This window comes from Gymnogyps californianus, chromosome 1 (assembly GCF_018139145.2).
Source record: "Gymnogyps californianus isolate 813 chromosome 1, ASM1813914v2, whole genome shotgun sequence".
Classification (NCBI taxonomy): Eukaryota; Metazoa; Chordata; class Aves; order Accipitriformes; family Cathartidae; genus Gymnogyps; species Gymnogyps californianus.
The window spans coordinates 15037972-15053624 of record NC_059471.1 but is presented as its reverse complement, the minus strand read 5'-3'; the positions used below and the strand labels follow the sequence as shown (position 1 = coordinate 15053624).

Sequence of the window (15653 nt, the reverse complement as noted above, 5' to 3'; positions counted from 1 at the left end):
AAACCTGATCGGAGCCAAGCTTAAAACAGAACGAAGGCATTTCTTCATGCAGTGGATAGACAACCAGTGAGACTCCTTGCCAAAGTATGCAGCAGATGCTAAAAGTTTCTATGGCCTCAAGGGGAGACAGCAGAAGTCTTGGAGGACAGTTGGAAGCTGGGAGAGTTCTCAGAGAGAGTATCACATATGCTTGCCCTGTTCTTAGTCCTTCCAAGAAATTTGCTCATGACCACTACTGGCAACAAGATACTGATCTGGACAGGCACTTGGTTTGAATCAATATGGACAGTTTAAAGAGATGCTGCTAACAAGCTCTCTTACAAGAGCAAAGCTGGCAGGGCCCAGCAGTTGCTAGGTTTTGAAACTGAACGTCTTATCAAGAACAGCAGATGAAGACTTAGGGAGAACAGTATAGTTACTTCTACTGCCTCCCTACTGCCAGTATTCCTATTTATCTCCACTTCAACCACACATCATCATCTGAATTTTTTCGTTCACCTAATCATTGTAAGTATACCTTAGATGTATTACACAAAAAGATACCTACATGAAACAACACAACATTATCATCTGATTCTGCAGTTCAGCCTTGCTATGTCCACCAAAAGCCAAATATTGGCTCTGTAGGATCCACTAGAGGAGTAACAGCTAGGAAATTCTCAGCTGATCTAAAACACTGGGCAGGAGCATGACCTAAAGAGCCTAACAGCTCTGACAAATAAATGTTTTTTCTTTAGCAGAAATATTGCCTCAAACAGTATGCAAGTGATATACTAACCTAAACGAAAAGCTACTAGTCCTAATGAAGTGCAAATGAAAAGATTGTTTATACAGTGGGTATGTAACTGAATGGTTAGTATTCTAAGCTCTCGTAACTTCATATCACAACTGCAGGTAAGGGCAATAACGATCAAATGTATTTATCTGTAGAAATTGGATAGAAGCTAGTTATTTCAGCCAGTTATGAAGTAAAAGCATCATGCATTAGCAAGACTGTAAGTTTGCTTATATCTTTCATATAAAGAATTTTACAAAGTTATAGGCAAGTTATGTGCAGATCCTGGCAAAGCAAGAAGCATCAGCACCAGAATCCCTTGCATTTCAAATAAATTCCATACAAACGAACTTGTTCTGCATGCGCAAAACAAGAGCTCAATGGCTTCTTGTGAGGATAAAAGACTTCTCCCCATAAATTTATTTACATAAAAATTATCCATTACAAAAGCCAGCAACTTTCACTTTATTGCAATTCCCTCAACTATTTGGTAAGTTAGCTGTTACCTCAGCTTAGAAAGCACTTAAAATCCTCCCCTTTCAGTTTCACAGAGCAAGCATTTGAGGCCATTTTAAAAGGGCAAAACTTGGCACAGACCAGGGTCTCCACTCCTACTCCAATCGGATTGCAGAGTGGAGGAATCAATTAAAGTTCACACGCAATCTCCGAGCTGCTCACCATCAGAGCAGAAATAGGATTCAAATTGTAGCCCTGAGCAAAAGCCACACAAATAGTTGCACCAGAAGAAAAAAAAAAAAAAAAAAAAAAAATCCCCCTTCTGCTTCCCCCCTCCCTATTCCAATGCAACCTTAAAACCAGAAGTTGGAAAATGGGTACCACAACTATGAAACTGAATTAAGACTCATTTTTCCTGGAGATGTTACCACGTACAACTGACATTTAATGCATTAAGAAAACAATGGACTGTCCAAGTTCCTCAACAAATCTCTATAATACAAAGCTGATCATGTCAAGACCCATCTAACAGCATAATAAAAAAAGGGCACAAATTTGAATTGCAAACTATTTTTTAAAATAATGTAATTAAGACTTCCTTTGACCTTATTAATAGGGATGCTAAAATGTTAATTCTTAACTAACTGTTTATGCTAAGGTCTGTTTCACATTTTCTCTTCCTTATGCCTAGCCAGTGACTAAATTATCAGGATATTGTGAAATATCCAATAGATTTTTTCCAGTTATTAGTCATTATGGTAAAAAAAAAAAAAAAGACAAAAACAAAAACCCACAAGCACACAGATGATAACAGTTCTCCTAATACTACAAATCTGAAAGTTCCTGTCCTCAGTTACCTAGTAATTATTTGGTCTCAGTATCTTAGGTCTGCTTTAGAATAGTTCCAGAATAAGATTCCCATAAAAAGTGAAAACCTGAAAGACCAGTTAAGAAAGGGAACGCTTACTTCAGTCCAAAAGTTAACCTCACTGGCTAGAAGAGTTTAAGTGACATACACAGAGGGAAATTAAGTGTGCATGCGTTTAGGGACGGAAGGTAGGAAAATGCAACACGGCTCTACACCGATGATAACGCATGTATAATTATGTCAACAACAGTGTAACAAAAACCTCTCAAAAATCTATCCATACACGAACTAGAATGCAGGCAGCTTTAGCTTAGTCAGGCTCATGCGTACAAAGCCCTGTAACCATGGAATGTGCTATTGTTTTCACTGAAGACTGGAAGTATTTAAAACTTTTTATTGTTAAACGAGTATAATTCATCCTGACCCAAAGACCAGCACAGAAGTCAATGGACACCTAAACTCCAATTAAAGCACAGTATTACTTTTTTTTCTACAAACATGTTTTTCGTATATATACAAAAATGGCCTATAAAGTTGGGCATAGAACATTCTTCCAAGTCCTTTCACCTTTTCTTTGTAACAGCCCTTTATACATCAGATTACACCTTTTAAAGTATATCTCATTTCATATCCTTAACTCATGCAAAGCTGGTTACTCTGACAACAACAAAGGTTTTGTAAATAAAAAAATAAAAATCACCACTGAATTATGTGTGCATTGGATATTTAGGTCTACCAACTATATTAACTATACCATCAGCATAGTTAGTAAATATGGAAAGCAATTTCTCTTCTACTCTATTTCTCACCATTCTAAAGAGACTATATAAATGTCAGAATGAAAGTAATTGCAGAGGACCTGCCAACTAAGCTTTTCAAACAGGAACAATAAATTTAAAAAAAAATTTTTTTGAAAAGTGAGATCCTATGAGAAAATACCTGAGTTGCATTTCTTTCCCCAAAGAATTCCATTTTGCCTATACAACCTATGCTTTTTTGCTTCCAGATAATGCTTTATTACGTCATAAATGTCTAATTTTACTACATACCTGGAAAAGGCAAAAAGTTTACTTAGCAGTTCAGTTACAACAGGTAATCAGAAAGGGAAAGACATCCTTAAAGCAGTAACACTATTTAAATAAACCTGTGCAGTGCAGACAGACTTCCAACAAAACTCTCCATAAATCAGAACCCATCAGAGATAAACTAGCAACAGTAAATGACCTTTACTTGACTTTCGTATAAAACAGTTCAGCAGAAAAAAATCTGCCTTCACAACCTCAATGTAATAATCAATAACTAAACTTAACAACTAACACTGATCTAAGTTACCAAACAGCATGTCAGAGACTCAACAAAAGGGATCTGGTCTTTCACTATGACGCAGCAAAGTCTCATTAGTGAAATTAAAGCAAAGTCCAAGACTGTTTTCAAGACAGCTTTGTTTCCTTAGCAACTGGCATGACTGACAGGCAGTATACTGGTAAAAGTCTTACTTTACAAGGCCGCTTTATATTATTAGCTTGACTTAACCAGCAATTTAAAAAACCTAGCCATACTTGCCTGAAACACAGCCTGAAGTAACTTAGTTAAAAGCCAAATAAAACACCAGCAGAGTGAATCCCAGAAAACAGACTCCAAGAAGCGCTTCAGGAGGCCATGAAACAGCGACACAGCTTAGTCATGCCTTTCAAAAATTCCTGTTCTCCAAAGAAAACTCCAGTTTTATCTACCAAAAAATAGCTATTAGGTACCATTTTCATAATAAAGACAAATTTCCCCCATGCTCTAGATTCCTATTTAAATGCTTAACAAAAAATATAGTTTAGCTGGTAAATTTCCCAATATAGTCTTACATCAAAATAAGGTTTAGCAAGCTGTTTGTGAGAGTATGTCCTGCCATTACATTGCATCTATCTGTTAACGTTCCAATACACAGCCTCCTCCCAGAAATTTTGTTTCACATTATGCTAACCCCCAGGCTGTCAAATTTCCCCTACAGACAATTCTATCTTTCTCTTAGGTCAACTACATGCTATCCTGACCATGTCCTAGGGGGACCTGCCAGAGGACTGCTACTCACAGAAGTCTCTTGGAAATTTCCTGCATTCAGCCAAGTGAAATTTTCTTTAGAATTTACAAGAGAAACCGAGTCATTTAAATATTAGGATTTACGTAATCATGCACAGCTTGTTTGGGAGGAAAAAAAGAAGAAAAAAAAAGAAAAAAAAAGAAAAGAAAGAAAAAAAAATCACACCTTAGGGAACAACATTTACACAAATACTGAAAGACAGCGAGTTTCACCATTAATGAGTTTTACTGCATAGGTATGTTTGGATTGTACAAATAAATGCAAATACGTTGGAATTTATAAAAATACAAAGACACAAAATTAATAGGAGAACTGAGTAGCTACCAGTTTCAAAAGGTTAAACTAAATCTAATTACATCATTTGAATTTGTTCCCAGCTATGAAGATAAACACATGCAGTGGTCTGGCCACATATAAAAAGAAGAGAAGTATCTCTAGTTTTGGCTGACAGCTCTCTATAGCTGTTTACCTCATTTTTGTTTTTTTCTTTGGTTGGCTGCAGGGGGAGGTGTCTAGTCTTAATCAAGAGCCTGAAAGAAATTGCTTGTAGTTAGTATCAGACTAGTTTTAACAGTTAATCTTGTATCTTAACCCTGAGTAACACATCTTGCTCTTCTGGGCGCCATCCAGTAACTGCTTATGTCTGATACGTGAAGTGTTTCTTTGGGAGCAAACTAGGAACTCTGCTCTAATTTTACATGTGACCCAATTTAGGTCCTGCAGTTAAATGTTTCAGCATTCCCAGTGCTACTAAGCTCCTTTCTCTGAAAGTCTACTGTAAAAATGGATAAACTGAGCAAAAAATCCACTTTGCTTGCTCTGTGTCAGCTTTTAAAAAATTTGCAGCTGTTGTGCCACAATTGCAGAGGGAAACTTAGCAAACTATAAATGGAAGTTTTATATTTGGAATTTTAAAGCTACTGATTTTTTTCATTTCCAGAACAGGAAAGATAAGAGAGTAAGAGATGAATCTTGTAAAAGTAGGTATGATTTTAACCACATATGCCACTGATCAGTTCAATTGCATCTACCCATTAGAAGTATTTTTTGCAAAAACTGGTGGGGTAGTGCCTGTCTTACTTTCATGGGACCTTTCAAATTAACATCCTCTTACTATTTTACTGCTTTCTATCGAGTAGGAATCTCCATGATGTGACTGATGGGTTACAGATCACCCTATGCTACAAATCAGATGACTACTAAAAAAACGACAACTATAATTCTTTGCCATCTTCAACATACAGAAGAAGAAAGGCAAAAGGATAAGAGAGTCCAGAAGACACTCATCTTGATTTATATCACATTCTTGTTTGTCTTTAGAAGAGGTCAAGACCTGAGAAAACAGAAGTGGTTCCACAGCGGTGTAACTGCTCCCACAGAGCTTGATGCTACTACTTTTAACCAAATATAACCTGACAAAATCTTTAATAAGTAGAATTGCAGAAGCATCTTTTTTAAACATGAAATTCTCATTAAACGTGTATCAGAAGCCTCTTCTTATTACTGATCGGAGAGGCTCTAAGATTTCTCATTATAAAAGACTAGTTAATAAAGATCTCAGTCACAATTATAGCTTTCAACATAATACAAAGTTTTCAGACCACAGTATGATAAAACTGATCTCAAATCAGATTCAGGAGATAGGAAAGCATTGCTATAAAACAGTATTAGGCATTTAAAGCATATAAACCAAAACTACACCAGTGTTCTCAACAGCTAAACCAGAAATAATTTTGACCAATTCCATAAGGGAAGTTGAAAGGTTTAGTTTTATATGTTTGCTACTTGAAACAACCGTGTTTTTCCTCCTCAATGAACACTGCATTAATACAATCTTATTTTTCCAAGTATGCCATTGCTTTCTCTCTCCATTGCACGTATATTCGGATTCTATTTAGATTTGTAAGAATTACATTCACATTATATTTTCTACAGCTGGTGCATGCTCCCCTACAGTATTAGAAGCTCTCAGTAGAGGTTTAATCCAGTGCTTTTTAGAGTTTATGGAAAGATTTCAATAGGCACCAAATCAGACACTTTGAAGCACAAAGATTATTTTTATGAGAGATATTGAAAGGCAAAAACCTGTAGGAGGAAGAAAGGTACAGATCAACAGCCGACTTAAAAAAAAAAAGAAAATCCTCAGAGATAATTTAATTAACTTACAACTAACTGCCACAGATCCTATATTTTTTGCCAGTTCTGTTTTCTTCTGAAGATAATGAATGCCAATATGCTTATAAATAAAAGGAAAATACATTAGTGAAAACCACAGGGTATGTTTTTGGTTTACCTGAAATCACAACTATTAAATTGTTTTCGGAATAGTCTCATAAAATCACCTTGTATGGCAGGGTATTGAATGCATGGATATTATCATTTGCAATTTTTCTTAAGCAAAACAAAACTAAACAAGAAAAGCACCATATGCCATTTCTTTCACTGATGCCCACCCACTAAGCTGGCTGCAAGTTCTCTGAATTCAGAGGGCTGAAGACGTACTTTCATCCTCCTCCCAGCTCAGTCTCAGTGCTAACACAAATAAGGCAGGTTTGCCCTTATTCCTCTGCCCTTTTAAAGATACGGAAATCTTTAGTACAACTGCAAATTCAAAATACTTTTTATTATTGTTCCTTCACAGGACTCTTCAAGTAAGAGGCAGAAGGAAAGATATACACGTAGTAGTACTATGACTGTCTTCCAAGACAAAAAAAAAAAATCTTAAATTGCCAAAAACATACCACAGCAAGTTTTACTTCAGAAGTGTTTTAACTAATATTTCTTTCCTCCAGCTATGTTCTGAAACTGACAGTACCCATTTTCCCCTGCATAAATTTCATGGCTTTTTTTTTCTGTATATCATCAATCTTATGAATATTTTCATAAACACTCAGAAATCATCAATATAAAAATGAAATTAATTTGACCTATTACAAATGAAATTTAGCAAACAGAAAAATCTTCAATTGCTTTTTAGTATAAAAAGCATGAAAAAGTGGACAAACCCATCAAAAGCAGCGGTTGCAGTTTTGGTTTCCAACAATACAGCTCTTTTAATGACAAACTAGCCTGAACTATAGAACCATAAACACAAGACGTCACATTAACTGATGATTCTGAATATGCATTTTCCCAGTAAATTAAGGTATTCAATAAAATATGCAACTGTGGCAGCCATTTTTCCAATAAACATCTTCTGCCCTGGAAGACTAAGATTACTTTGGTGGGCTGGGGAGGAGAAGAGGAGGAGGGGAGCAGATGATATTGGTGTAGTGGGTGGTTCCAGTCAGTGGCAAAAATGGGATGCGAGAGAAATTCAACAGCATTGCTGGATATTTTTCATGTATGACATGAGAAAAAAAAGCATAGCAACAAACTTCCCTGTCATCTTAAAACGATTTAGTTCCATAACATCCAAAGCCATACCTCTGTATAGAGCACATAAGAAATGTGTAACAGCAATCTATTTTTAAGGTTTCTGCCAGATGGGTAAACACCTTAAACACACCCACAGATACTAATGAAAACCACCTTGGCCTCCTTCAGGAAGTCATTCAACACTTCACAGAAAAAAATAGGAAGTTGTTGATAAACTGCTTGCAAGAACTACTTCCTGTAGGAAAAATAATTACAAGACTTGTTTGCTGGACAATCAGTTAACTTTTCCTCACGCTACAAAATGAGAAGAGGTATTACACAAGCTTTGTGAAAATTAAAAGCTTAACACTAAGTTAAAACGATACAAGAGTAATTCTAAAATTGAGCGAAACTTATTTTTTATTTCTGCAAGTTGTTGTCTGCTGCTCCCATGGCATATTATCTTTTGCCTAGAGAGCGATCCCCTGTCTTTCTCCGTAGTTCACCGAAATGTCAACCAGCAGCTGGCTAACAGGAAGTGGTTAAAAAGCAATGCAGTTGACATCACCACACAAACCAAGCAAGTCTTTTTTACTGCATGTTTAAGAATGGGCTAAAGCGTACCGCACAGCAATGCTGAGATGACTCAGACATGACCACTTAGTAACCAGGCAAGTCTTAACTTACGAGTTCTATTTAAGTAGCAGTTTCAGTAAAAAATAGTATTAGTTTTACCAGCCATGTAGCCAGCATGTCTTAACTCACTGGCCAAAGTCATCTGCATTTTCACTAACGGAAAATTATACTCAGGAGTCCTACTCATAATAGTGAGATGAACACTAATGAGTGGAATTCTGGCAAATCATCTGTTGGGCATTCATACATAAAGGGGTCTATTTATCTAGATGACAGACTGATTTACAAAAGTAGTTCTGGTTCAGACCCTACACTACCACTCTCACCCTCTTTTAACATGTATGGATACATGTGTGGTGTGTATATAAAATATCTGGCCAAATAACTCTGTGCATTTATCTATATATAGACAAGTATCTTCTCTCCCATACACACTATTTTAATTTCTTTGCGCAAACTACTATGCTTGCAGTACTTGACCCATTGATTAGTGGAAGTGACTATATTCCAGACTGTATTAAGTGCAGTACTCAATTTTATATTATTCTGTTTGCACTGTAGTATATTACGATAACTATAACCATAAGGCTTACTGACATCTGGAAAAAATCTAATACTGTTACCTATTCTGCAAAGATCTTTCTAGAGCCTGATTACCAGACTGTTCATGGAGTGGCTACAGAACAGAGCAAATGGAAACAAAGAGCAATGCAGCCAATCCAACAAAAAAGCTGAATACTTGGAAGAGACACCAAAAATCTGCATATGGTAGAAGGAACCACGTTAAATGTATTTAGCATCAGAAATCTTAGTACTCACACTTTCAGCAAATGTTTAAGGTATAACTAAACAAGATGTGAGTTTTAACGGGCTTGCAGGTATGAGATGGAACTTATCACTCAACACTGAAAAAAGCTTCTGAAATACAAACTTGCTACTCAAAAATAATTCTTACATTTCTTTGGATTTACTAAACATATAAAGCAAACATTTTGCTAGTACTTGAAATGTTTTTTTACAAATCTTCATGAACTCCAATGAACTTGGTGGATCTCACCTGTAGATAGTATTAAACAACCTTTTAGGAACAACAAATGTTCTTCAAGTGTGAACAGAGCCTTCAGAACTGTCCGCATTAGACTCTCCCATACCACAGCATCACCCAAGGAAAGCCAAAAGAAAACAGCCCATTAAGCTGTTTAAAATCTCCCAAGGTCAGCATGTGACCCAGCAGGGAGAGGTTCAAAAAGTACAGCCTTTATTTTTCTTCCTAACAACCTGGTTTGTTTCCACTCCTTTCCCCTTCAAGACACATCCTTCACAGCTAGCAGCTCTTTCAATCATTTACTTTGGATGTCTGCTTGAGAACAAACGATCTTGCTCATGCAGATGAGTTTGCCAGACTTGTGTGTACTTTCCAGTCTCAGGCTCTTTATTGTTCTTGCTGAAACCTGACCCTTTGAAATGGATACCAGGACACCAAGAAAGGACCAAAAAACTTGCAGAAAAAAAAAAGGAAAAGATTTTTTTTGTGGTAATAATGAAACTGCGGAAAAGCTTTCCAAGAATAAATCTTTCACTGTGATTTCACCTGAATGAGCATAATTAAAAAAATCAATTATAAGAGCGTGAAGACATTTTGCATCTCTTAAACTGTTCTATTTTCTGTAAAATCGACAGCGTTATCAAAAACCAACACTTGTGACAGTAAAACGTAAAAATCAAATATCTATTTTTCATGCTTCATAAGCTGCTCTTTAAGAGCTCTCACTAGCACAGTCAAAACAAAGTTTGCTTTTCATTTCAAAACTCAGCCTGTGCTCTCCTCAAGGTCCAATGAGCTACAGTTCTCAAATGGCATAAACTTACACAGTTCCAAAAAAATTCTATTTGTGCCCGCTGAAGAGCTCTGATTCTAGAATACACTGATTTGTTAAACTTCACCAAAGACAGTATCACATCTTCAAGATCTACAGCTAATGCTCATTTTTGCATTCCTAATACAGAATGATTGTTTTCAACAAGTAACCTTCAGGCTCAAATAATGTCAGACAACTGCTGTAACCTCTTTTCAGTTAAATAAAGTGATGCTAATTTCTCTGTATGGAACCACCATCGCCATAGAAACAAGAAACAGTTTTAAGAAGTTCTGTAAGTTCCATTTTCATTGCAGACAATGTAAATTTGTTTTTGAAGCTACAAACTCAACTACTTCAATCAAATCCACATATTAATGACAACGTTTTAGCAAGAAAGGTAGGGATAAAGATGTCTTTCTTGGCTGAAACAAGTTTTTCATAAATAACACATTGTGCTGCCCCTCCCCTCTCCCGGCCCTGAAAATGACACATAATAGGTTATTTAGAGACTTGCAGTTAAATAAAATGTTCAAAATATAGTCAAAATATTTGAGGGCCAATTATGTGTCTTGGTGGGCACACTTTCAGAAAGAAGGACAAGCTCCTGCTGTTTTAGAAAACTACACAGCATAAAAGAAAATGCTCCCTGATGGATTAGGCATCAGATGGCTGGCATGTGTAACCTCTCTTCAGTTACAGAAAAGGTGATACTAATTTCACTGTGTGAAAAAGCTACAGCTGTAGGAACAAGAAACAATGTTAGAAGTTCTGCAATTTCCCTTTCACTGCAGGGAATGTAGATGAGTTAAGAGTTACAGACCCAAATCCTGCAATCAAACACATACATTAATTTCCTCATGAGTAGAGAGGAGGCAAAAATGTTTTGATTGCATACTTACACAATTGTCCTTATTCAAAAAATAAGAAGTCCCGATATATTCTCACTACAACAGCTTCTAAAGGTACTCCGTATTTTTACATCTGCATCATAAAAATGAGGTTAAATGTATTTTGACCTGCATGAGAACTGTGGCAAGATTCAGCAAATCCAAAAGCCACATTGTTTAAAAATCACTATGCGCATTTCACTGATTTTTAGCATACAATATAATGGATAACGTTCTTCAGCTAAGATTAAGATAGGATAAATAGTCACGGAGTACCATACAGTTTTCAGAAACAGAGAGTTGATATGGGAGAAATACTGAAGTGGTAGGATCTCCTACTTAAAATGAGGAGCATGTTTTTAAAAATATTTATTTTAAACACAATGAAATTTACTAAAATTCAAAGACTGTAAAGGAAAAAAAAAACAACAACAAAAATGCCAGAGATACAGCTAACTGAAAACAAGTTTTACTTACTTAAGAAAGTATCTCTGTCCAGATGGTGTCTTAGCCATCTCCCAACCTGGTGGCAAAGGTACATCATCAGGGATCTCAAATGAAGACTGGCGGAGATGTTGAGAAGATGGAGCTCCGGGTCCAGTCACTACTCCAGAGGGTGTAAGCGTCCCTGGAGAAACAGCTCCCAGCTGGAGTGATGCTGGAGAGGAATGAGCTCGGACATGCTGTGGCGTCAGGGCTCCTGCTGTCCCTGCATCAGTGCTGGCCTGCCAGGAGTGAAATTATTCCCATTAAGATTCTTGTATTTCAGCAGAAATGCAGCTGTCCGAAGACATTTCACTTTAAATGAACCTTTCAGAAGAAATTCATGGGTTAGTCATTCTAAACTTCTGCTTATTTTCCAGTTGTTGCTGTTCAAGAGAGCCTCCAAGCAGGTTGGTTAATTAGCATCACAAAAGCCCTTGTGTAAGTCAAGAAATATTAACTATAAGTATGTGCTAAGTGCCTTTAGTTTTATTTTGAAAACTAAAGTTCTTACTCCTTGGTGCAGGGTTAAGAAAAAAACATGCCCACAGTCAGCAGACCTCATACAGCATATTGCATGGTTCATTCCTGGACTGCACCCACCCATTACCATCGCACCCGCTTTCTGCTGGAGCAGTTAATTTCCCACTCTCCTTTTGAAATGGGGGTGTGGGGATGCAAGGACACCTACACATACACCCTCTGCAGGGGTTTGAAAGATTACACAAGGAGAAAAGCAACAAAGAAATGCCAGCCAACAGCAGTGAGTTCCAATGGAGGAACACTCCTGAACTCAACCATAAAAAAACCCTATACAAGACTAAACACAAAATTTCCTAACCCACACACAAACCACACTTTTAAGGGTATTGGGAGCTTATAAAGAGTCTGCCCATGCTTTACCCAAAGCAAAGCTTCAGCAAACTGTTTAACCAGTCAATCAGAAATGACTCATAAAACCATTCACCAGAGTTACCAGTCATAAGTACACAACTTCCTTGCCAGTAGTAAATACGTGTCCACCGTGAAATAGAAAAAGCAGCTCTGAAAACTGAATTAAAGTAATATTGACTCTTTTTAATATATTTACCAATTAATTGATTTTGTAGATACACCAGAACAACACGGACACCTATAATAAGATGCATATATCAGCCGTTGCCACACCTCTCTACACAAGCTATTGCACCATACATGAGGCCCCACTTACATACTCTTATGGAGACTGACAATTCTGTTTCACTGCATCTGTATGCAAGCACATGCAAAGTTTCATATATTAAACTGGAAACGAATTAGCTTACATTTAAACAAAATACGCAAGTTGCAAACCAACTGAATTTGAGACATTTTAATTCTTGAGAAATGGGGAAAATTACAGAAACTTAAAGACCTTTTCTGTTAAACAGAGTATTTTTGTGGCACAACTAAACAAAAAGGACAAAGAAAACAGTCTTATTTTAAAAGACAGTCCACAATGAAGCAAATGATTCTCTGGCTTTAGCTGGATTTCAAGGTTATGTTTTAGGAACCACCGACTGGTACAAGGAACAGTGACCCAACTAAATACGCATTACAGATGAAGAGTAACGTACACAAGCAAGATAACACTAAGCTTAAAAGTACAAGTTAGTTGTATGAACATCACACACGTTAAGTGCATTTCAAACGCGACAGCTATTTAACTGCAGTTACTGTATTTAACAAGACACAGCTCCAAGTGTTAGATGAACGTATACCAGTTCACATTTGTGCACAAGGGACCTGCGATAAGATTTGCACAACTTAGAAAAAACTATACATAATAACCTTATTCCTCACTGGATTTCAGTATGTTATTAAAGGTCTGCAAGTCAGAAGCAAGCAAAGCTACAGAAGCAACTCAGCCCCACCCCTTTCTATTTTCTTTCCAATCTTGCAATATGAAGGCCAAACTGATTTTTCAAGTATTTGGAAAATGAATTAACTCCTAGGCTGAGAGAGTACGTGCCAAGGTTCAGCCTGGAGTGAACTTCTGAAGCCAAGTTATAAATCCTTCAAAACAGAAGTTTAATAATGGAAACGTTAACAACAAGAGTACCAGGCACCAGTACACAGAGCAAGTTTCACTCCTACCGGCTACACAGATAAAGTGACAATAGCCAATAATAAAACCTATTTTATAGCTCAGCAACAAAGTTCATTACTTAATAAAACACTCGAATAGGCACAGCCTCCTTCCAAAAAGTTGGTAACAGCAGCCTAAACATTAACTTTCAGTCATATTCGCACCAACACTTAGGTCTTGGCACAAAAGTCACTCTGCTTAAAGACCAAACGCTCCCGGAGGCCGAGCGCCGGCCCTGCCCCGGATCCCCGCTCCGGCCCTGCCCCGCATCCTCCCCGGGGCCGGCACCGCCGAGGCCTCGGCAGCCCCCGGCCCTGCGCCCAGGCCCCGAGATGTCAGATTTCAAACCGCTCCTGCCCAGGGTGCAGGCGGTTAACTCGGCGGACCCTCGACGCCGTCAGACCTGAAGGGCGGCTCGGGAATTAACTTCTGAAGAGTGTGTGTGTCGGTGGGTTAATCCTACTCAACCCAGCGCAGTGATGAAATGGTGGAAGAGCTACATCCATATTGTTTGACGGGGCGGGGGGGGGGGGGGAGTGGCACACCCTCATTACCCCCCTCAACAGACGGGCAGCCCCACGACGCAGGAGCATTAGACCTCAAAAGCGAAATCCGCCCCGTCTTCCAAGCAAAGCGTTTTCACCTAAGTTTTAGGGGCTCCCCGCCGCCGCCGCCTTCCCGGCGAGGCCGAGAAAGCGGCCGCGGGTCCCGCCAAGGAGTGGATGTGGAGTCCGAGGCCCCGCCGGAGACCGGGCCGGGGCCAACGGCCGCCCGCCTCCCGCCGCGGCGCCGGCTCCCCTCAGCGTCCCGAGGCGCGGGAGGAGAGGGGCCGCGCGGCGCCCCGGCCTCTGGGGAAGAACAAATAAAGGGGGGGGGGGGGGGGGGCGGACTCCCCCGCATTGTGGGGGAGGAAGAAAGGCAGCCAGCGCCCCGGCAGCCCCGGCCGGGCGCCCCCCGCCCCGCTCAGCCCCGCAGCGGGCGGATTCCCGCCCCGGCCCCCTCCCCCCACACGCCTCCCCCGGGAGGAGCTCGGCGGCGGGGAGGGAGAGCGAGTGCACGGCCGGGCCGGGCCGCCCCCGCCGCCGGGCCGCCCCCCGCCTCCCGCCCGCCCGCGGCGCGGCCGCCCCCTCCCCCTCACCTGGCGGGAGTGGGCCTTGGGCTCGGGCGGCTTGAAGAAGGAGTCGGGCAGCTTCCGAAGCCGCATGGGCAGCGTGTGCGGCACGTTGGCGCCCTTGGGGTTCATCACGGCGTTGAACAGCGCCTCCAAGTCGGTCTCCGAGTCGCCCCGCACATGGACGATCTGGTGCCCCGCCGGAGGGGGCCCCGCGCCCGGGGGCTGCGCCGCGCCGGCCGGGGCCCCCGACACCGCGCCCGGGGGCTGCGGCGGCGGCTGCTGCGAGGCCGGGGGCTGCGTTGCCTGCGGCGGCTGCTGCGGTTGAGGCTGCCCAGGATCCATGGCTCCGTCGGGACCCCCCGGCGCTTCCCTGGCGGGGCTCGGCGGCTCAGAGCCCGGATTCCCGGCCCCGCATGCCCCGCTCCCCGGGCCGCGGCTCGTCCTGCTGTCGCCGGTGATTCTCGCCCCTCGGCAGGGAAACCGACCCGGCCGCAGCAACTGGCAAAACAACTCCGGCCGTGCGGCGCTTCCCCGAGCCCGGCCCAGCCCGGCCGGCGCCTCTGTCCCGGCGGCGGAAACTAACTCACACAACACACCAAACAAAAGTTCGGAGTTACGCCCGCCCGAATCACCCTCCGCCGCCGGCTCCGCCCCTCCTGAGCCCGCCCGCACCGTATCCGACCGAGGCAGCCTCTGCCGCGCAGCCCTCCTGCGCGCGCCCGCCCGCACCGCCTCCCGCTCGGGGGGCGCCCGGCGCGGGGGGCGCTGCCCGGCCCCCCCCCCAGGCCCCCCCTGCCCGCGGCCCGCAGTCGCCTTACGCCCGCGCTCGCCCGTCCCCCACCGCCCCTCCTTGCGCGCCCGCCCGCACCTCTCCCGGGTGCCGCCCGCCCGCCCTCGGCTGCCACGGAGCGGTGCCGCCAACCAGAACTTTTTTTTTCTTTCCTCCCCGAACTCCTATCCCAACTTCCAGGCGGCCGCTCCGCGAGGGGGTGGGGAGGGGCGGCCGCGCTCCCCTCCCC

The 15653-nt window shown here is 41.5% G+C and overlaps 1 protein-coding gene across 8 annotated transcripts in view; it reads right to left on the bottom strand.

Moving 5' to 3' along the window:
- The window catches only part of YAP1 (Yes1 associated transcriptional regulator), a 94506-nt gene extending 79330 nt beyond the window's left edge, over nucleotides 1-15176 (bottom strand). For all 8 annotated transcript variants that reach the window (XM_050891122.1, XM_050891144.1, XM_050891133.1 and 5 more), the window contains exons 1-2: nucleotides 14659-15176; nucleotides 11408-11655 (exon numbers count right to left, since the gene is read on the bottom strand). In XM_050891122.1, coding sequence (XP_050747079.1) covers nucleotides 11408-11655; nucleotides 14659-14976 — 566 coding nt within the window. In that variant the 5' untranslated portion in view covers nucleotides 14977-15176. The remainder of the gene's footprint in view (nucleotides 1-11407; nucleotides 11656-14658) is intronic.
- Nucleotides 15177-15653: the final 477 nt, after the last annotated feature.